The following is a 23,634-nucleotide window of genomic DNA, read 5'->3' as shown; positions in this document are numbered from 1 at the left end:
TTCCATCTCTAAATATAAATTTTCTGTTCCTACTTACAGTACCGCAATTTTTCTGACAGGAAAAAAGAAAAAAAAAACATAGTAATACAAAGAGAACATAAAATAGAAGAGTAGGAAATAAAACAACAATAATATTCACCAGAAGCTTCACAGAAATACATATCAATTCAGGCATATACTGTGAAATAACACTGCATCTTGTTACTGTACCGTGGCAGACAGGATGGCTTTTTTTTAAATCACTAAAATATAGCACACAATCTTGCTTAATGTTGGATTTTTTTTTCGCGTTATCACTTTTTTTAAAAAGAAAAATGGATTGTCCGTTTTCTTTCGTCTGAATTCGCAAACAAGAAAAGACTCACAGCACCACCAGCTTTTACACCGTGAAACAAACACTTTTCATTTTAATAGTCTGGCTTCCCTACATTTACCAGAATAGAGATCATAACTAAAACACAGGTGAGACTTTCTTTGTTGACTGAAACTAACAGGAAAAAAAAACACACAAAAAAACTGCAAGATGCACAGAATTGCATAAAAACTCCCCTTTCTGTTCTCTGTTTCACCTCTGGACAAAACTCCACGGTGAGTTTCTATTACTGGCAAACGACAACGCCTAGTAGAAAACTGGCAGCCCTCGTGTGCAATAGGCTGAAAGGCCGACGGAGGGCGGGGTTCACGCTGCGAGTCTGAGTTAACATCCGGGAAGAGAAAGAGAAACAGAAACTGAACTGATGTGGAGGAAAGTCCTTTATATGAAGGAACCAACACATGAGCACAGATCGATCATGTGCCTTCATTGCTAATCAGAATTTAACTCTCGGTTCCCATCTGACTTCCTGCTGATATGAAGGGTTAAAAAAAAGAAATCCATCAGTCACTTAAGCTTGAACTGAGAGTCAGAAATTCCCTCGACTCTTCATGCTTTCAGTTTGACAGAAGAAGAGTGACGACGATCTCAAGCGACATTATTTACATAAATTTGGTGCAACGTCATTCCTAAACCACAAAGATGGCTGCCGCACAGAAGGTTTCTGCAATCGGCGCGATGACGATGATGTGCACATACACCTCTAGTGGCAGGGGAAGCCCATGTTTTTCAGCACGATGCAGAGGTTACTGGTTGTGTAGCATATTTTCTACCGGATGCCGCAAAAAAGTGACTTTAATCTCGACTGACAGAGGTTTGGCGAGCCATGTTGTTTTCCTTTAAAGGGGGCTGTTATGTAAAATTGGCTTCTTCGTTTGAGCTTTACATCATGTTATAATGTTATTCCCTCATCAAAAATAAACATGGAGCGTTGCTTTGATTGTTTGGTGCATGTCTGAGAAATCCTTTCACCTCCACCGTTCAGAGGAGCCGGAGCGAACGCTCTCGCCGAGCGCCACCTTTTCCATGCCGCTCCTCCTCGAGGCTGCAGCCTCCAAGCCAAACTTCTGCCTCCTCAGCTCCTTCAGACTAGCAGCAGCATACTAAAATAATAAACCTTCAAACAAATGATGCATTTATATGTTTTACCCTATGTTGCAATTTACAAATTCTTGGATTTCGTAGTCTGGAAACTCGTTTTTCCTTACTGGTGCAGTGGTCTTGCCTCTGATGGAGTCACCGGTGACTTAGCCCCATAGCTGTGGAAGAACAGTCTGCCATTTACTGGAGAGGAAAAGAAATCCTTGCTGCAGCGTTTGTGAGCTGCTGCATGATTTCGTTGCCCACACAGGAGCTCTGTCAGTGGGCTGAGTCTGTGGGTGACTGTGACTAAAGTCGGAATGTGCAATGATCTAGGTGTAACTGTGCCGTGTTTTAATAAATTAACTTTCGTTGTTGTTGTTCTTATAAATGGCTTGTGCAAGAAAAGCTAAGTGTGTTGGTGTGAATGTGTGTGAAGAAGAGTCCAGTGAGGAGAGAGTCAGACGTCGGTGCTGTAGGGGCGCGGCGGGGGAGGGAAAGCGTCCGACGGGTTGTAGTAGCTCAGAGGGGACGAAGTCGGGGGGTTGACGGGCAAAGGGAGAGACGCTGACGGGTTTTCGTAGTAGAAGCCCAGCCGCTCCCCTCCGTTACGCATGTCGTCTGTGAGTCCAGAGGGGACGGGGTACGGCGAACACGAGGGGCAGGGGCTGTGGTGCGAACCCGAGTCCAGCTGGTCCAGGGAGACGGGCGTGATGTCGGTCCCGTCCATGGCCAGGGCGTTGCAGGCGTTGCAGGGGAAGTGAGACAGAGGATCCGCTCCCGCCACCGAGCCCACGTCCGCCTCGGACTCGTTCTTCTTACAGCAGTAATACTGGCGCAGGTCGACAGAAAACACAGCGAGGGAGAGAGAGAAAGAGAGAGAGAAAGAGAGAGAGAAAGAGAGAGAGGGTCAGACACTTTCCAAGGATGTTTTATGCAGCGAGACTCGGCGGCTGTCGAAGAAAAAGTCAGAAATTAGCTCGTTCATTTTCATTCGAAGATTATTTTTGGGGAAGATAAGCTTGTGTGTTGGAGAAAACATGAACGCAATCAATTAAGATTTTTAGTAACGAGATTCAGAAATTATTGTAACAATCCCACTTTTTCCTCTTTTAGTGTTTAATGAACATCACGACGCACAAACACATTAAAAGGCTGATATAAAATTTAAAAATATGTTTCTGAGATGGGTTCATTGGCAATACGACTGGTTAGGACACTAAAAAGCTAAAAAAAAAAATGTATAATCTTTTACTGTAGTAACAATCTCAGACTGAAAAATAGTGAAAAATCCACCTTGTAAATAATACTATAAGATATAAAACTAACAAATTCACCCCTAGCAATCCCTTTTTATAATCATAACATTAATATTTAATTCATGCATATATTTTTTTTCTTTTATGGGGACGTCTAATTAGCACATTAATGTTGTAGGTTTGCACATAATGCAGAATAATAAGGCAGATAATAATCTATAAGGTTTATTCTCAGGGAACAAGAAAACCAAGCAAGTAAACCTTTGTATGTTACTTAAAATATATTGGGACTGCCACAGTGATTTATATTTATAAATAATCAATTATAATGGATTTTAGGTCAAAATCCATATAAACTGATTCATTTTCATTCTTACCTGCAGATTGAAACAGAAAACTATGAGCTGGTGCTGGGAGATTAAACGTAAAGTGGCAGGTTTGTGGGAAAACGCGCCGCCTTTGGTCAGTGACCTCAGCTGGGTTGCTTCGACACAAACGGGAAAAGCAGAAGGACGTTGATGAGCTCCTGCGCTGGTAGCCCTCGCGGCTGCTAGCGGCGGCTAGAAAAGCCGATTCGCTCCACAAACATGTTGGAGCCTCTGAGAGACCGGCGGTGATATTTATGAGGAGCATAAAACTGTCAGTAAAGCTCCCGTTTCCACAACAGCGAAGTATTAAACATGCCAAGCAACAGGAGGGCTGATAGCTGTTTAACTATTAACGGCTTATCGCCAGCCCCATTAAGGCTTCAATCTCCTGCAGGCATAAATTTATGAATCGTGGGCATGAAGAACGTTTAAAAGTAGTAAAACTACAAACAATATGGAATAATAAACAGGCAAAAATAAAAAGCATGTTTGTCCCTCAGCAGAGGATCTGTTAGGAACCTTGTTGGGGAGCAACAAGGTTATTATGGGTTGTTCAAAATGCCAGAAAACTGAAAATGTGTCTTTGTTGAGTCTTAGCCAAAAATTGAATGCAGGTAATTTAAATCAAAAGTTGTCCTTTATCTTCAATTTTCAATGTTTCTGCAACAAAACAAGGCTTTATTTTAAGAGTTTTCACATAACTATCCAAATTTATCTTTATATTTATCTGTGGCTCATGGTGACTTTTCATGACATTCACAGATTTTTAAAAAAAATTATTATTATTGCAAACCTTTTACAGGTACAAAACACTCCCCAAGAAGTTTTATTTTAAAAAAAAACAACAACTTAAGAATAGCTCCCCTATTTTAAATATTTTCTTTGTTTTTAAAGAGCGAGAGAGACAGATTTGTGTGCAACTCTCAGGTACCTGGAGTCTACAGTAACAGAGAACTGCTACGATGCACAGCAGTATCACCCCAGCAAGGATTCCTCCGGTTATCACGATAGTTCCCGCTGACATTCGACCAGCTCTCCATCCAACCCTTTGAAGAGACACAGAGAGAAACGGAGCTCGTCAGAGTACAAGGGAGGAAAAAAAGCAGCAACCAACGCCAGAAAACGTTGCTGCAGCAGAGCATCTGTACATACAGGAAAGCAAAGCTTTCTGAATTCCCAGTAAATGATGGAGCATGCATGCTGTAAATATCAGGTTATATAACTGGAAAGAGATGATCCCTGCCACCCCCCCTCTTTTTATGAGCATGTATGAGCGATGATGTCTGAGTGAGCCCCCCAGCTAATCTGCAGAAAAGTGCCGATAATGTACGAGGATCATTTCTGTAGTCTGCTGGCTGAGACGAGCAGAACTCAGACAAAATGTTTACTGTGACTGAACGTACTCTGAGGTTACGGCTGTGAAACGCTGCTGTCTAAACGAACTGAAGTGAAAACAATGAACTCACTGGAGTTTGAGCTGGTGACTAGGAGCTAAAACGCTCACTATCAAGAAAATGTTTGCTTTTCTTGAGATGAATCCTATTTCCATGTCAGAATGACATAGTTTTCCAAACTTGCAATCATGTTATTGTTGGATATTTCATCAGGAATCAGATCAGAAATTAATCTGATCTAAACATGGACATAATTTTAGACATGCTGAAAAATCTAAAGATACTGAATTGTTTTTTTTTGTTTTTTTTGTCTTTGTGCCAATGTCTCTGTAATAAAATATATAGGTAAACAGAAACATACACACACAAATCTGTGGTAAGCTCTTCAGATTTCTTCGCGTATGTATTCACACATGAAAAATCTTCCTGCTTAGCTGCCTGGAAAAGTATCCTAAAAAGTCTGAAACGAGCGTCGCAGATTCCTGTGATCTCGCCTGCAGATCCTCCCTGGAAATGTTCAGAGCTGCAGTTAAAACTGGCTCAGCTCTCTACAGCTCACCTCCCCCACGGCCGTCACCCCGGCTATGCAATCAGCGCTAATGGTAACTCTTGCGACGTCAACTTTTCCACTCGTGTTGCCTTAACGGATCGGAAAAAGGTGAGCGCCGCGTTCCGGTCGGATCATTATTTGTGTTGGACGGCTTTTGAAACATAATCATGAGACATTAATGGATAATCTGATGACGGCAAAATGTAACGTTGTTGACACTGTGCGTCCTATGACTTTGCATTTTTGTGTTTTTTAAGATGTAAAGCACTTTGAAATGCTTTGTTGCTGAAATGTGCTATAAAATTGAAACTTGATTGATTGAAATAAATGTATTATAAATGGGAATGTTTTTTCAAGAGCAGTGTTTGTGGTGGCCATGAAAAAACAGCCATAGTTATCTAAAAAAAAAAAAAATTATAAATAATTCTTGTCACTTTTATTCTTATCACAAAATATCTTAATAAAACTAAATTTAAATCACCCACCTGAAATATATTTTTTCACTGTTTTACAGGTAAATAAGCAAAAATATTACTACCGTTTGCTCCACACGCTTTTTTCCAACCGGTTCTCTCAAAAGCCTGCAAACCTGCAGCCGCTGCTCTGCATGAATCAGTTTTGGTTCATCCCTCCCCATAAAACTATGTTTGCAGGAGCCGTTCAAAAATTACAGAGTTTATCGTCAGCATTTAAGCTACACGCCTCTGAGTTCACAATAGTGAAAAGTACTTCATTAGGCTTACGGTCGTAAAAATAACGTCACTCAAGCAAGACCACTGCAGGCCTGAACACAACTGAAAAGAAAAACTAAAAAAAAAAAAAAGATTAAAGATGGCCTTAAGGTATGTGCTTGTAATGGAATTCAAAAGTATAGAGATGCCCTGCAGCTGATTACCTTCGCCTAGGAATATTTAAAAGCCTCAATTACAATATGTGCTTAGTCTTAATAGAATAGCTTCGGCTGAGATTAACATGCTGAATGCATCAGCACCAACTGTGCTCATGACCCACGGAGCACAACGTTGCATATGCATGGTGAGGCGCCAGGTCCAGCACAGCAACTCTGACAAGGACAAACTATTGAACTGAACAGAAACTGATTCTGAAATGACTGTTCCTGAAAATGGCTAAATCAGAGCAAGTTTGGCTTCTGGCACCATTCAAAACCGAGCTTTTCTTTTTCTTTTTTTTTTTCTTTTTAATGGCTTTGAGAAAAGCAGGTTGCAACGAATGAAAAGGTGAAATCTCTTCGAATGAATGAATAGTTAAAGCAAACCAAACCTCGTGTTACATTTCAGCAAAAACGTCAGGAATGAGTCATGGAAACAGTCGACACAAATACGTTGGAATGGATTGAAAGTGTCCGTTAAGTAGGTATTAAACATACTTTTCATTAAGCCCACTTTTTTGTATTATATAATGTTGTTTTTATTGGTGTGATGTAACATTTTAATGTTTTCATCAGCTGCAAGTGGAAAATTATCGTCAGCAACAGAAATAAAAGCTTCCAAGCATCAATATCACATGTTTCTCTTAGTGATAAAGTTCCTGAAATAAATGACATTTTGGAAATATTCTCCTTTTTTTCTGAATGGGTCTGTACAGTTCCACAACTCGAACCAGTTCTTTTTAATTTATATGTACTTCCAAGAAAATGCCTGTTACTGTTGACACTCAGCTGCATTCATCCATGCGGCCTGGTGAAAAGAAAACACACACACACACACACACACACACACACACACACTTTGCCATGGATGGCATTACTTTGCCTTCCATCCCAAATGAGAAACCTTGACGTTGAAACTTGAAGTTGTTTACCATCAACATAGATTATGTTTCTAGGAAAGATATTTGCAATCAACTACAGTTTTTATCTTTTATCCATGCATCTTTTGAGTGCAGTCCACTCATCCGAAGCTTTCCTCTGCTTCCCTAAGATGACTTTCTATTTGTACGAATAAATAGACCCAGATTGGCTTGAATTAAGAATAACCTCTAAAAGTTGTGCAGAGAGTTCCATCATTAAATTTTTTGAAAAGAAAACGCTGGGCTTATAAATGAGACAAATTTAGTCACAGCCATCTGAAAATAGCCGCGCTTGAATTTTGAACACCTGTTTTTTTTTTCTTCTTCTTCTTCCTTCTCCGTATTCCAGGCAAGTCTTGAACAAAAAGCTCTGATTGGCAGAAACATATGAGGAAAAAGAAAAAGGAAGCTAAATCAAGTCATCCAAACTGTAATAACATCCAACAGAGAAAGCAAGTACACTCAGAAGATTATCCAACAGCTTGTCTATCTAATCTTTATCGAGTTCCAAGACTATAGGGGAAAGTTTTCAGTGTGCAAGAAAAGCGCAGTGCAAAAGTAATCAAAGTGCTTTTACTTCTACACATTTCATCATATCAGAGCCACAAGCCTCAGCATGAACATTTTGTTTTCTTAAACCACCGGTAGCAAACTTCAAATGTCCCGTCACTGATGTTCTCTAACAAAACCGCGGCGTAGAACTACAATACACACTTTCCAGGTTTTTATTTGCAAAGAACACTTTTATTACTATATGTAATTTTCCTTCGACTCTCAATCTGGCAAAACTTTGCGTCGATCTAACCCTCAACATCCCAATAAAACACGTAGAAGTTGATCGCTGTGACGTGAAATCATTTTAAAAACGCTCATTGGGTATCCAGACTTTTGCAAGTGGCTGCTGTGAATTTCTCCTTCTTGCTTCTTACTAGAAATGAGAGAAGCGTCAAATACCCATAAACCATCTCAGCTCAGAAAACCAACACAAAAAAACACTTGCAGAGGACAACCCGTTAAATCAGCATGTAAAACAAATGATTTTGACACTAATTTGGAATGATTTATGTGGCTCACCTCATGCAGAATGATTAATTTTAAACACTCCCATTATAGTAATTACAACACCAGGCAGTTTTGTTTGTCTACTGTTCAACTTGATTAACTAAAACACGCAGAGATTTCTCAGCTGAGGAGCAACATTTAATTATATTTTGATTATATAAAATCTCCCTCTCTGAGTGCTACTTATGCTGTTTTTGTGCCCTGAGTAATCTCCACAGAGCATTAATTTGTAGGGAAATTAAATTATTTGTTGATGTGCTAAAAAATTAAACCTTCAAACACTTGATTGATAAACTGTATTAGCATTTTTTTTTTTTGATAAATCAAAGTGTTTGTGTGACTTAATGAACTGATTGGCTCTAAGAGACACGTCTTCCTCAGCTCGAGAGTCGGATAAAAAGGTGTTATTATAATAATGTTTGTCTTCCTTTTGAGCGGTCAAGACAATGTGAATGAGCTGCAGCTATTAAAAACACTCAAGGTTTATGATTTTATTTGCATCGTAACAGATGCGAGCATCACCTGAAAGGTGATTCATCCAAGTGAATCAATTAAAAAATAAAAATGAAAAAGTGTGAAGTCCGTCTATTAGCCAGAGTGATATGTTCATATTTACTTCTGCTTATTTTGATTACAGTTTTGCGTTTCCCAGAACAAAACTGAAGTTCTCAAAAACTACGTGTTCAATCTTCGCGTCGTTCCGTCACGATTCGAGAAACGCGACTGAGAAAATGGTATTTATGGCCTTAAGTAGTAATGAAACCAAAGTCTAGCTGTTCACTGGCATCCGTCCGTCCGTCCGTCCGTCCGTCCAGCGTGGAAATAAGACGTCTAAAATTACAACATTACATCGGATCAATAAAAAAAAAACAAAAAAAAAACAAGACTACTGATCTACTGGGAAGATATTCCAGGAATCCAAACCAAAGAGATAAAGTCTGTTAGTCAAGACGCCTGTGTGTGACAGTCTCAAAGGTCGATGAAAGTCTAACGAGACTAAAACAGTAAATTCCCCAGAGTCTGCAGACATGCCGATGTGACTGGACAAATTCCAACTTATTAAATAACCAGAGAAAATAAAAATGAAGCTAAGCTGTACTGAGTGGAAATGGGCATGCACGCCTCCCTCATGCAGAACTCTCCATTGTGTCACTGTGCTAAATGATGCCACGGTAATGTTGTTAGAACTGCAGTGAGGTCATTCTTGCTCCACGTTTTTCTCCTTCCTCCCTAATTTTGTTTAGTCCTTATTCCCTTTAAACTCTTTTTCAGCACAGTGACCGTCTTTCCCTTCTTGGTCCATCGGTTTGAATCTGAGACTAGTGTAAAAAAATTAAATTAAAAAAATCAAGTGACACAGTTTTACAGAAGATACGGTCCTGCTTGACGTTCATCGACGCAGGCAGAGCGGTGAAACTGTTTCGGAGACAAAAACAAGCGATTTTGACTAACATGCCACCAGACTCAAACGAGAGAATTTCCAACAGAACGGAGAGACGAAGACGCCAAATGACACACAATTCATCTGCAGCCAGCGTCTCTGAGCCAAAGTTAGTGTGTGACTTTCAGTGGGTCCCATGTCAACAGGTGAAATATAAGAAAATACTTATATTTAAGCCCCCCCTCTGATGTTTCTGCCCCTTTTTAGCTCTTCGTAAACTTCGACCCAGGCTGCACAGCAAGCGAGGTTATTTTGGTTTTTACTATTAAAAATATGTAACCTGTGCAAATCCAAAAAGCAATTTTCAAATTATGGCTGATGAATTAAGGGAAAGAAGCTAACCAAACCAACCTGGACCTGTGTGAACAAAGTAACCGTGATTAACTTTTGATTCAAAGGTGCTTGCCTCATTCATTACTGCCACAAGCAATCGCTTCAACAGAGGCTGTCAGGCAACACGAAGAAGGATGAAACATCTCAAACAACAACGCAGCAAACTCCAATATAAAGACATTCGAAAACAGACGAGAAAGACGACTGTCTAGAAAAATGGATGCAATGTCATTTCCAGGCTTTTGCACTCCAGCAAACCACAGTAGGAGCCATTATCTGTACATGGAGAAACACAGAACTATTGTTAACTTTCTCAGTAGCTGTCAGTGTAACAAGGTGACTCCAGGAGGGAAGGAACAGGAAGGCACAAAAAAAAACAACTATTCCCTCCATTCCCTCAGTAAATTACTGTTCAACAGTAATGAAGAGGCTGGAAAAATGGTTTCCATGGGGGGAGGAGAGGGGACTGGGGTTTCACGGCCACTGCTGGCCAAAAAGAACACAAAGTCCCACCTCACATTTGGCAGAAATGTCTTGATTTTCTCCAAGAGTTTTCCGAAAATATTTGAGTTCAGGTGGGGAAAAAAGTGAAACTTTTTCCACACGTGACCAAGTTCATTTTGAACGCCTTTGTCCCCCTCTATCAACTCAAGCTTGGTTGAAACATTAAGGCATAAGAAGAGAAATCTATAATGGACGGCAGCACTTTTTCTTTTACGTATTTAACAATCTTTTCTTCACAAAAAACAACTACATGAGTTGTCTGTGTTAAGAACTGAACGCATTGGATCTGTTGCCCTTTGAAGTCTAATTAAGTTCTTAATAATTCATAAAAACTAATTACTAAATTGAACAAATATCTAGCGCTCCCCGAAATAATTAAAGGAGCCTTGGGTATGTCTGGCTCTCTGGGTTAGTGTTACAGCAGATGAATTGAATCCATTCTCTGTGTAAAAGGGTTACGCGTTTTTGTTTTTGTTTTTTTGTTCTGAGTCACCTAAGAGACTTGATGTACCTGCCATCATTTTTAATGCAGTTGTGCTCCTCCTGCTAGGAAATCAGTTGGTTTCATCGTTCCAGTACTTTCTCTCTCTCTCTCTCTGCACCATCACAAGAGTAAATACACTGAATTAAAACGAACCCCCTTTTTTCACTCTTTTCTCTCCTTTTACTCCAAAAACGCACACATCACGTTGTTTTGTGAGACGATTAAACCTTTGTTCAGGTTGCCACGACAGCCTCTTGTTTTCGGCTGCCACATACCCACACGAACGCAGAGCGAGGTGGAGAGGTTTCACACTCCACTTGTGGACCTATATTTAGCGGCTTTGTCATCCCTCGACAGAGTGAAAAGCAGCAGATGAGAGGCAGCACAGAAAGGTGTCATAATTTAATTCGTTTTCTCTGTGGGAAATGAAACAATCCTTGCAGCAGTCGGCTCACAAGACCTCACATGTGGCTCACACACACACACAGCCACAAATGAATCAAACAGTGAGGGGGTAGAAATAAAAAAGAAAAAAAAAAGAAAATAAAATAAAAAATATCTTCTCTGATACATTTTATGTGGGATGCTGATTTGTGTTCTGAAATTAGACGCTTCTTCTCCCAGATGATCCCTGAGTGAGCCATGGAAATTACAGAAGCTTTGAAATGAAAATTTAATTAGGAAACTCAGAGATGCATGGGAATATTCTGACATTTAGGTACGAAATTTGTTCAAACTCCTGCTGAGAGAAAGGTAGGAAGAGATACTGCGTTAGCTTATTAAATATGGAAAGTGTCATCTCTATTAGCCTCACAAAAGTACAAGAATCCCCATTCCGAAACTTCTTAAATAATACGACAGAAAATTCAGAAGGATCTGGTTCTGTGTCTCTGATAAAGGACAGAATGAAAAAAAAGAAAATAGAGAAAATAGAGAAGATACTGGCTGAAGTTGGTAAGAGAATGTCATGTAACGTAATGTTTTACGTTACTATGCCTAGTTAATAATAATTATATTCCTGCATATGAACAGATGTGGTGAAATATAATCACTGACAACAGGAGGTGAGCCAGCAGAAAATGGAGACGGACTGAAATAAATGTTGACTTATTCAGCAAATTGTGCAAAGTATAAATAATTTAGTCAGCAATCCAAATCATCATTGGTAGCAGCTCTAGGTTAGTTTCTATTTTATTGCTGCTTTTATTTCGCATCTTTTGAATCATTTTGTAAAACCATGCAGGACTTAGAGGTAATTTAAGGTAGTTTTATTAATTTGATCATAAACTGGACCACGAACATCTATGACTATTATTCAAAAGCACATCTAGTTGCATCAGTTCACTAAACTTGGCTACATACAGCAAGCATTCGCAAAAATAAAGTGATATAAATCCCATATTTGTTGCTAAAGATAGACAATTTTTATTGATCAAATAATAGAAAAAAAATTGACCACCCAAAAAGCTCAGGACAAAAAATAAATAAATAAATGAAAACCTGGAACCTTCAAAAGTTACAGGTCCCATTTCAGCAAAAGCCTATTTTGGTCAGTTCATTGAAATATTACAAGCTTAGTTTGTAGTTGAGCATGTAAAAACTAAATATATATGTATATATTTTACTAACTTTACAAAATTTTTGGACCCAACAGGTATGACTTGGTGCACGAAGCATGTTGTTGCAGACAACTCTCCCAAACTACAAAGATTCGAAATGAGCAAAATAAGCAATAAGAGTCTTGATAGTTCTTGGAGAAGGCAATAAGTATCTCAGTAATCTCAAAAACAAGAGTAATAAGTCAGCAAAGCCGGTGTTTTCTATACACCGCGTTTTAGCCCGTGATAGTTTCTCAGTCACGGATGAGTTTGCTGTTCATGTTAGCAGCTGGAAAGGAGATTATTTTGAAAGATGTGGGTCTGTAGGTGAGCTGCAGCTCAGAAAAGACATATGGGAATGTATACGGTCTGCGGTGCAGCTGAAATGTGAACGAAGAAGAATAAAATGTGCAAAAGAGACAAAAAGTGATGACTTACACAGCCAGAAGCCAATCCATTTGCATTACGAAGTGATTATGTAGGTGATACTAGATGTGAAAGTGTTTGTGATGACTCTCCTGGTGGCCTTGGAGGAAAGAAGTGATCGGATCCCAAGCAGCTTTCAACTTCAGTCTCTCTCAAGCAATTCTCTTAAATAGATGTTTAGTGTGTGGAGAAAGGGGATGCACAGTGGCGCAGTTGGTAGAGCTGTTGCCTTGCAGCAAGAAGGTCCTGTGCATGCGTGGGTTTTCTCCGGGTACTCCGGTTTCCTCCCACAGTCCAAAAACATGACTATCAGGTTAATTGGCCTCTCCAAATTGCCCCTAGGTGTGTGTGTGTGTGTGTGACTATCAGGTTAATTGGCCTCTCCAAATTGTCCCTAGGTGTGAGTGTGTGTGTGCATGGTTGTTTGTCCTGTGTGTCTCTGTGTTGCCCTGTGACAGACTGGCGACCTGTCCAGGGTGAACCCCACCTCTCAACCGGAACGTTAGCTGGAGATCGGCACCAGCAACCCTCCCGACCCCACTAAGGAACAAGGGTGTAAAGGAAATGGATGGATGGATGGATGAATGAGGAGCTGTCCTTCCCCCACATGTTGCTGCACGTTGACAGTCAGTTGGATGAACAAATGCTACTAGATTTATATAAGAGACATTTTGCCACTTAGAAACGTTAAAGACATTAGAAGACGCTAAAAAACAAGAGCAGAATAAAAAAAGGTGCAACATTCAGCATAATAAGCACCTGGAAAATACAATAAATTTCACCAGGTGCAAGTTCTACACAATTAAAAAAAAAAAAAAAAACTTCAAGGAATGAAGGATGCAAGGAAAGAAACAAGAAAGAGCACACAGAAAGAGGAAAGAAAGGAAAGAGAAGAACAAAGGATAGAAGGACACATGACAGGAAGAAAGAGGACAAAATAAAGAGAAGAAGGAAGGAAACAAGGGAATAAAGAAAGAAAGGCTAGAGAGAAGAACTCAACATTTGGACAATGTGATAGTGAATAATAATAATAATAATAATAATAATAATAATAATAATAATAATATTATTTTTACATCTTTTGTTCTCTAAACTTTCCCAGACATTTATAGACTTTAGAGGAACCCTGTAGGTATAAAATGATTCGTTTATATACTTGAAATGGAGGAAAAATGTCAAGAAACATGTGAGTAGGACTAACAAATGGAGAAGGTACAAATTGACCCAGAGCTGTTTACTTCAGTCTCTTTATCAAAGTAAAACTAACAAAAAATTCACATCACAAATAATATTTGTTTGTACAATTAATCTGAAATGATTTTAGCAGGAAGGAATGTTAGACTAAATGTTGCCTTCCTGTTTATGCAAAACACTTTCGTTATAAATTTTCAAGAAAATACCCCCAAAATCAAGGTTTCTTACCCCTAAAAGTTATTGATGAAAGCAAAGTTTGATCCTTTACAGGAAAAAGACACGATGAGATGTTGTTACAACCAGTGACAGCTGAGACGCAGAGAACACACAGAGAGAGCAAGAGACGACAGCAATGCCTGATATATCCATTCTGAAATAATAATATGAATATTTTGTTGAGGTGGCCAGCTTTGTGCTGGAAATCACAGCGAGTTCCTCCTTGCAAAATTTAAAGCCTGCGGGCTTCAATTATTCAAGTATTGTTCCTTGAACAATATTTTTCCATCACAGGGGCAATTTAGCCAGGTAGTAGAATCTGGACTGTTTCCGCTGAGAGCACTAAGCTGGGCGTGTGAGGAGAGGAACAGATCCGGCTCCACTGGATTCGGGACAGAGACACCTGCTGCCAGAGCACGGGAGGACAAATCCAGCAGGAAAGACAAAAAGGCGTGATGATGACCTGCTGGGTCAGGCGAGGAACCTATAATAACTGCTTGCAGTTGTAGTTTTGGTGTGTTTTTTGTGCCAAAGAAAACCAAAAGCAACTGTTTAGATCTGGGCTGACGTACGAGTGAAGAAGAAGAAGGAGAAGAAGAAGAAGAAGAAGAAGAAGAAGCACCTTCCCTTGCAAAAACAACATGGACTCATCTGTCCAGTTTGCACCTGCAACTTCCTCAACACATTCAAGCGACACGTCACTCATCCCACCGACAAGTTCTACCTTTCAAAGTCACCATCTGGGGGGTAGCATCCTCGGCTGTGCCCCGAAGACCCCTGTGAGGGTGGAAAGAAAGAGGGATGAGCTCACGTTCAGCCGTGATGTGAGGAGACACCTCTGCCCCTGGCAGCCAGAGCAGATGAGCCGGACTGAGCCAAGGTGAGGGCAGAGAGTCACAAACACAGATCTGTCTTCGTTAGGATGGGGACTGCATCCCTTCATTTATCACTTTCATCTCATTTATCAGCTCTGCTTTTACCCGTCCTTCTCTTACACATTTACTACGTCAGTTTATTTGATAATAATGATACATCTGGTGGCATTTACTCATTAAGAGGGTTTGTAACTCACTAATACATACATTACTAGTGTGTGTTTTAATTAAAGAAGAATTTTCTACTTTTATTTTCGTTTTTTTATACATATAAAATAATAAAATAAACTGTAATAATTCCACTGACCTTACAGTCTGGTAATTACAGTAAAAGCCACTTTAAATGATAGTTTTGCTGAATTAATCGCATTTGAAAGTACTGTTTGAACAGGTTGCCAGGTCAGTTACGCAGCCCTCATTAAGCCCATTTTAACCTAATTAGGAATCCATTCAGATCAAAGCCTTACCTTTCAGAGTGAAGAACACCCCGACAACCTGTTTGAGTGACGGGTTCGGGGTCCAGAGATCTCGACCCCCAGCACCGGTCAGCGCAATTAGAGATGCCCGGAGCCGGTTATCCGTTTTCCGAACCAGAAACCTATGAAGTCATGATCTGCGACTGGTTAGTCCCGCTTCCCGCTTCACGCGCGTCTTCCAGCAGCCAGGTGCCGGTGAGCAGGAGCGCGAGGGGATCTCATGGCAGCTAACCTGAGCGCGAGGAGCTGAAGACGGACGAGGCGAGGCGCCAGCAGCAGCAGCAGCAGCAGCCCGGCTGCGGAGCGTCACAGCTCGGCATGGCTGCGTCCTCGACGGAGAGGGGGAGGTTTGACACCCGCTGCCGCCGAGTGGTCCCGGTGGGGCGGGATTAACAGAAACACTCTGGGGAACGACGGCGTCACTTCTAAAGTGATCCCAATTTAGCTGAGTAAATTAAAAAAAATTACAAACTAGGATTTCATTTATCAATACACTGATCAATATATTTGATGTTTATTTACCTGATGATTTTGATGATGGCATTTGACAAAATGTAATGTTTATTGCTTGTTTCACAATTGGGTTATGATGTGAACCACTTTGAACTCCATTGTTGCAGAAATGGAGTTTAAAGTGCCTTGACTGTCTTGGAATATCATATTTTCAAACCAATCTAACCCAATGTAAAACTAGAATTGTCCCAATGTTTTATGCTAAATTTGAACAAGATTTAGCATAAAATCTTGTTCATTGAAGTCGTGCCATGAAGTACGACGATGAAGTAGGCTAATCTTGAAAAGCAAGACATCACACTCCAATATAAATAAACATAGGTGAAGGTAAAAAAAAACAAAAAAACAAAGTGCCTGACATCTGTCAATATGAAAAGTGTTCTGAGGTCCTTTCTTAAGCGTTTGGACTCCATTGAACCACATTGAGAGCCATGATCTGCAAACGGAGAAAACGTGGAACTTCTTCACGAAGTACAGTGTGCCACGTCCTTTTTTGAGGAAAATATCTGGTGAATATTTCGGAAAACGTATTATACCTACAGTCACACATGATAGTGGTAGTGTGATGGTCTGGGGATGCATTGCTGTTTCAGGACCTGAACACCATCACAAAATTAATGATAACTTGAATCCGATCCATCAAGTCCATTTGAGTGGCTCAAAAACAAGGATCTTTTGAAAAAGTCTAAATCTGGATTTGATCCAACTGTGATGGTGAGATGGGACCTTACATTGTTGTTCATGAAAGAAAACTCTCCAGTGTTGCTGAAGTAAAATAATTATCCAGAAAGAAGTGGGTTCAACTTTCCCCACAGTGATGCTTGATGGATGGCACAAAAGAAAATTTGGACTTGGAAAATACTTCTGTATTGATACCCTCTTATGGTAATGTATACTACTTAGTCTTTAGGCTCTTCTGGAAATCACTGAAGAAGCTGTTTTTGGGTTCATTAGCTTATTTTACTGTTATCTCTGCTGTCTGATCCAAAGTAATTGACCCTCTGAATCTTTTATCTGACTTATTATTGTCTCTCCTGCTAGTAGAAATAGCAGCACCAACATGTCAGTGATGTTAAGAGCTTCAGTTCACTTCAGCAGAGCTGCTTTCTTTAAATCTCTCAATTTTTAGGTACCGAGGTTTGCCCCGTTATGTAATTACTTTCTGCCCTGGTTTGTATTTCAGATGGAGCAGCACCACCATAATATAGGAGTTGTGTTCGTTCCAAGGTTGGTGTAAGTGAAACCACATAGCACAGTAGAGCCAGTCAAAAAAAAAAAAAAAGCATCACTTTTACCCCACACTTGGTTGCTAAATGCTCAACTCACTTAATCCTGTGCAGCTTTTTCTACTTATTTTAATAACACATAGGTTACTGGCCTATTCATACCGCAGTCCACTCAGAAAATCCCCTGGTATTTCTAAAGGCCAGTCTGCTCCAGAGCTGATGTAGCCTGACACAATTTGTCAATTCAATGTCATGCAAATGTGATATTTTTATAAAAAGGGTTTCTAAATCCCTTCTGGCCTGGGAAGGCCTCACGATCATTTAGCAAAGTGCTGCTGAGTCGAGGGATGTCTGGCTTTAAGAGATATATACACTGGATATCTCACTCAGTGGAAAGTGCATAAGGAAGTGGCGACCTATGTTTTCCTTTTAATGTAAAGGGCAAAAAAAGCACCAAGTCTGCATAAAACAACACAATCCAGGAGGCCTGAAAGGTGTTTAAAAACTATTTTTGCCAGTCTATGTGCAAATGTTTGAACATTTTACAAATAATGTAGCAGGAACAGGCTTTGAGTTAATTCTCACAGCTTTGTTTTGGAACTGGATAAAACGGTGAGGTGTTATTGCTGTTCAGTATGCAGCATGCTGTTTATCCAGAGCTCAATTTTAATTAGATAATTGACTAGAAAGCCATTTCATGCTCCGGCGTGGGCCATTCCTCCATTATCTCTCCATCGATTAAGCCAATATTGTAAGCGGTCTAACGTTCGACATTTGCAATCAGAGGATGTTGCTGTGAATAAACTTCATGCAGTCGTCCTCATTACATAACCTGCGACTTGAATCTAAATAGAGAAAGGTAAATAAATATAGCATTAAAAATGTTTAAGGAGCTGCGACAATAAACTGCAAGGCCTTACAAGTTGGCATTAAATACACTTTTATAAGAGAAACAATGATTGCAAAGCTATTCTCTCTTATATGCAGATAAGACAGTTTTAACGTTGGGCAGATGCTAAGGGGAGAAAAAGGAGAGGCAAGCGTACAAAAGCTCCAGATAAAACAAAAATCTATAATTTCTCTGTATGTTGCACTTTGAAGAAGTTCATTAAGCCTCCTGATGGAAAAGGGCAAATTACACAAGAACCTCCCCCCCGATGAGAAGCGCCCACACCTCCAAATTGCACACATGGTTGCTGTGTGATGGAGGCAAGTTGTGAGTTCTGTGGGCTGCTGTTAAAATACAAAATATATTTGTGAAGCTGTGAAAGAGAATCTTAGGCATCATCTTTAGGAGGAGGGAAGACAGAAGCAGTGGCCCATTGGGTTAATAATTATGATTTTGGAATTATTGCATCATAACTCAACAAACCTGAACATTGGTTTGATCACCTGGATTTAAAAAAAGGACAACAAACACGGAGGCTGTGAATTTATTCATGTTACTTTTCCACAGTAACATTAATTTGGAAAAATGGCTTATTCCACTGCTTCTGCTCAGCAACAAAACATGCTTTCCTGTTTATAAACTGCTAAAAATATTCATGGCGTGACCTTGTTAGAAAGCACTGAACTCTTACTTTAATGTTCAGCTGGATTAGCTACTTGAATGTTGTAAAATCAGTTCCAAATATTCCATGGTACATAACTAACTGTATGCAGTTTAGTTTTCTGAGAATAGTTTGGTCTTTGTCTTACAGCCACTCACTCCACACATTACCCAATTTTCTAAGAAATTTAGTTTCCGTCTCGCTTCTAAAGAGGAATCCTGTAATAAACCCAACTCTTTCATAGAATGGCTGGCAGGAGCGGGAATACGATTGGTCGACAACCAAATTCTAAGTAGTTAAGATCAGTGTGGATTTGCTTCTGCTTTGCCAAATCAAGTCAGAGTAATGTCTCGTCTTTTCCACAATAAATCATTGAGTGGCAGCTGAACCTGATGGTGGAGGTGCAGAAACCTCCCATTATATTTACAGAAAAAATGTGCAAAATGATGTGAAACGTCCCTGTGCAATGTGAAGCCAATGGTGACATTGTGGTTGGATGGTTAGCAAAATAGCAGGGGGTTACCGATGTCCCGAGAACCAAGGATACATTTGGATGCTAATTGATTTCACGATAAAATAAGTTTTTCCAAATCTGCTATGATGATCTCTGCAGGGTAGTGTGAAAGAGGCTTAATGGAGCGCTTCAGTCATAGTTCAAAATTTAAAAAGGAGCAAAAAGTTAAAAATTTAAAAATCACATTAGCAGTAATACTTGTAATCCTGGTTAACGGCCCTTAAAATAAAAGATAGTAGCACTGTCCCCATCTACTTAACTCCAAATAGAGCTCAAACTGCTCATGCAAACAAAGTCCTTCTTGACCATAATAATATAATATAATGAGGAGATTTAGTCTGCATGGCTTCCCTTATTTAAGTATTACCCTCATCCTGTTAATGACTCATCCCTGTAGCAGTTCTCTGGCTCTGTCTGGCTGTGGCTAAGCGAAGCTAGTTTTATAGCGGGGGGCTGATGAAGGCAGCGCCAGTGGGGAGCGCTAAGATTACTGCTCAAATTGAATAAAGGAGTCGACACATTACACCAGCTTAGATGATCCGCCCTGCCGCACTGATTAATTTAAAAACCTGGACAACATTACGCACGGCTCACAGAGAGACACAAACACAAGTCACAGAAACGAGTCGCGTTAACCTGGCTTGCCCCCTTTCTCTTTAACACTGTCTCTGCCTTCCCTTCCTGCTCCGTTTTTTTTCTTCCCTGCTGCACATCACACCCTTCCACGGCGGTCTCTCATGACTCGAGTTCATTACAGCCTTGGCAGGGTTCCTCAGATGAAATTAGAAAGACAACAGGAATGACAGTGTAGCAGTGGGAAGTTTACAAGGGGTGAAAAAAAGAGCAAGTATGCGTGTGTGCGTGTGTGTGTGTGCATGTGCGTTTGTTTGTAATACCTTGTGGGGATCATTTTCCTGACACATACTATGTTGTGGGGACCCACTGCTCCTTGTGGGACCGAAGCCTGGTCCCCACATGGGGAAATGCTGTTTTTGGGCCAGGGGTTAGATTTAGGACTAAGGTGTGAATTGAGTTTCGGTTAGAGTTAGGTATGTAATGGTTAGGTGTAAGGCTATAGAAATGAATGGAAGTCAATGGAAAGTCCCCACAAAGATAGCCACGAAAACATCTCTCTGTGTGTGTATGTAAAGGTAAAGGTAATTTTATTTACATAACACATTTTCAGCAACAAGGCAATACAAAATGCTTTACAGGAATTAAAAGGAAATACAAAAAAATAACCAACCAAAGGAAAGAGCAAAAGAAGAAAAAGCTAATAATGTTAATCTAAAGTAAATAAACTAGATACTAGATGGTTGTGTGTGCGTGCGTGCGTGTGTGTGTCCGGTGAACAAATCTAATCTTCGCTGATTCAGGAGCAAGCTTGTCCGCATGCATTTGCGATAGGCTTCCTTCTAGCATACGAGGAGAACGAATAGCTTTTGACGGGAAACACAGCTTGAAAACAACATTCTGGGACAAAGTCACAAGGGCTCTTTTAGCAGGACCAGCAACAGTGGACAGCTCCGCCTGAGTTCACTTTTAGGCGCTCAACAACTAGTGACACGGCTGCATGCCTCAAAGACCATGATCATGACTGTTCTCATCCGGTGAGCTCTGTTGCTGCTTCGCTGCTGTCTGCGTAGGCGCACAAGTGAGGCGCAGCAGCAGGAGCAGCTGCATATTTCAGCTTCGCTAATAAACCGAACCAAGACAACAAAAACAAAAATACGTCGCAGACATATGGATATGTGAAAATGCTGTAGTTTCCTTTGAAGATTTACAGTTTATTTCTCACCTGGCAGCCCGTTATTTATTCCGCTCTGTCAAATGAAATGTTCAAATTAACATTTCTTGTTTAAAGTGATTTATCTCTTGAAAATAAAAATATGTCTTTTGAATTCTTTTAGCCCATTAAACCAAAAGTTAACACATTTTAAAGGGTTTTTGCTTGTTTTGCTCTCACATCATTTCAGTGAGATCCAAGATCTGGGACTTTCCATTTCTTAATTCTCAGCCAGTCTTTGGTGGGTTTACTGGTAGATTTGGGGGCCACTCTCATATTGAAAGGGTCCAGTTCTGCTGGAGATGTATTTATTTTCCTTTCCAGATTGTCCACCATTTCCTTAAACACCCTCTGATATGTTGTAAAAGACGTGATGGTGATCAGGCCACACTGACACGTCCGGTTCTGTAACAGCTGGTCCTTTAACTGGACACGTTTCCGCCCTTAAAAATTAAACTTGTGAAGTCTCTTTCTAACTTTACAATCAAACACCCTCTTACAAACAGTGGAGAGCACCTGCTGCTGTGTTATGGAGGCATTTCAGGGTGTTTGGACGTTCCTATTAGCATCTTGCGGTCATTTCAGGTGAACTTGGCGATGTTGTGAATGTTTGCCGCACATAAACTACTCTCCAAATGACGAAAGGGTGATTTCAAGTCATTTTGAGAGCTCTTTAAATCCCTTTCCAGACAATCAAGCTGCAGTCTTTCTCAGACTCTTTCAAATTCACAATGGGGTTTACTCTGGCTGTTACTGTCAGAGACTGAATTATTAAGGTTGAAACCTCCTTCAAAATGCTGCGTACACTATTGCTCAGGGTTTGTCCTGATGTAACCTGTCTTTGATGTTATGGGGGTTTCTTTTCAGGAATTCTAATTATATAAGTTAAACCTTTTTTTAAAAAAGAAGGTTTTAATTGTTTGTTTACATTACACTTGAATGTCTCAGAAATTAACATTTCTACTGAATATCCACATCCAAATATCATCCAAAAAAGACTAAAAAGCTAATAGAGTTAGGTTGCAACCAGATGTTATTATTCTGGGAGTATTGAGGAAAACTTTATGAGCCACAGTTCAGATCAAGAACCACAGATATTGTGGGAAAACATGGTTTGCTCACCAAATGTATCTGTACGTAATCAGATATTTCTAAGAAGCCTCATCATTCATCACAGATGGAAATTTTAAACATTTGTTCTAAAAAAAATTTCTGATAGGATTTCACGTAAAACGATAAAGTTGAGTACTTTTTACTGGCTTTAAACATGATGGGTAAAGCTTTCTTTAAAATGAAGCAGGGCCAGAAAGAGACGCATTTTCTTTGTCCATTAAAATCGACGGCGGTTTCTACATTTTGGCCCTTGAGGACGTAGTGGCAGCAGCGAGAGACAAAAAACAGAGAGAGCTGCTTTCCTTGAGCTGAAAAAGCTGCCGTTTCATAATTTGCTCCACCATCAAAGCCGCAGTATCTCAGGTCTATGCGGTGTAATGTAGGACAAGTAACCCATGCTTAATATCCTGTAGTCTCCAGAGGATATGACCGTGGCCGATCCATCAGGGAGGCGCAGCTCAGATCACAATAAGCTGAGAGCTAATTAGATCTGTTTGTCATCACCAAGAAAGCTCATTGGGGCTTTGCTGTACAGCATGTTGCAAGCATATGCCCAGAACCCGTCAAAAGATTTCCACACCGAGTCAGTGGGAAGAAGAGCCGCAGCATCAATCCCACAGGTACATCTCGCTGCGTTTTTCAAGCACCTTTTATTTTCGGCCTATTTTGCATCGTTATTATCAGGGGAGACTTTCCCGTGGGCATATTAGTCAGTTGTGTTAACACGCTCTGCTGGGCTCTTGATCAGATTTTAATTACATCCTGTAGAGCAAAGTGCAACTGTCTTTTCCCAGTGTTGGAATATATGTATATATATAAATAAAAAGGCTTGGCACAGAAGCTTAAGATTGTCCACCTTGCACAGTCGGTGGTAAGAGCACCCCAGTTTTGGCATAGATCACGTCTAGTTTAAGCTGTGTTTAAGCTCATTAGTAGGCTTTTTCTCCATTCTGTGAAAGTCATTTTCTGCCAGCTCAGCAAATCCTCTTTTATGCCTTCAATTTTCTTGGAAAAAAAAATTCCCCCGGTCTATTAAGATTAAGGGACATTACCAAAAACCCTACAAATTCCCTCTTAATTAGGAAGTTTGGCTCCGAGCTTAATTATTTTTTTTCCTGGTTCTTTAAAAATCTGACCTTTTTTTTTTACTGCCAACTTCTGAATGTGAGCATAAATGACTGAATGAATCTGAGTGATAACATTAAGAAAATGTTGCTGTTAATTTGGAGGAATTTAAATTATTACATTGGCAATAAATGGCTTCATGGTTTTTCCTTTTCATGAAAATTTTTTAAGACTTTCCACAGACTTTTACTTGTGACTTTGACCAGGCCATTCTAAGAATGCCTGGTTTTGTGTTATAATTCTCATTTAACTGGAGTGTATGTAACCAGATCAGAGTTTGTTTACATCGTGATGTACTGGAATGAACTGAATTTAATTTGGACTGGGCTTCGTTCAATATATTTGGACAAATATTGGACCAATTT

At 40.0% G+C, this 23,634-nt stretch overlaps 1 protein-coding gene across 1 annotated transcript; it reads right to left on the bottom strand.

Annotated features, from left to right (window-relative positions):
• Window positions 1-288: 288 nt before the first annotated feature.
• LOC103156366 (protein FAM163A-like) lies at window positions 289-15,882 on the bottom strand. The gene is made up of 4 exons (XM_007578374.2): window positions 15,434-15,882; window positions 14,816-14,868; window positions 4,012-4,126; window positions 289-2,285 (listed from the first exon to the last, which is right to left on the bottom strand). The coding sequence occupies exons 3-4, from the start codon at window positions 4,102-4,104 to the stop codon at window positions 1,914-1,916; spliced, it is 465 nt and encodes a 154-aa protein (XP_007578436.1). The 5' UTR covers window positions 4,105-4,126; window positions 14,816-14,868; window positions 15,434-15,882; the 3' UTR covers window positions 289-1,913.
• Window positions 15,883-23,634: the final 7,752 nt, after the last annotated feature.

The sequence above is a fragment of the Poecilia formosa genome, unplaced genomic scaffold (genome assembly GCF_000485575.1).
Source record: "Poecilia formosa unplaced genomic scaffold, Poecilia_formosa-5.1.2 Scaffold476, whole genome shotgun sequence".
In the NCBI taxonomy this organism is placed as follows: domain Eukaryota; kingdom Metazoa; phylum Chordata; class Actinopteri; order Cyprinodontiformes; family Poeciliidae; genus Poecilia; species Poecilia formosa.
Note: the sequence above shows the minus strand (reverse complement) of the source record. Positions and strands in the feature narration are given on the sequence as shown.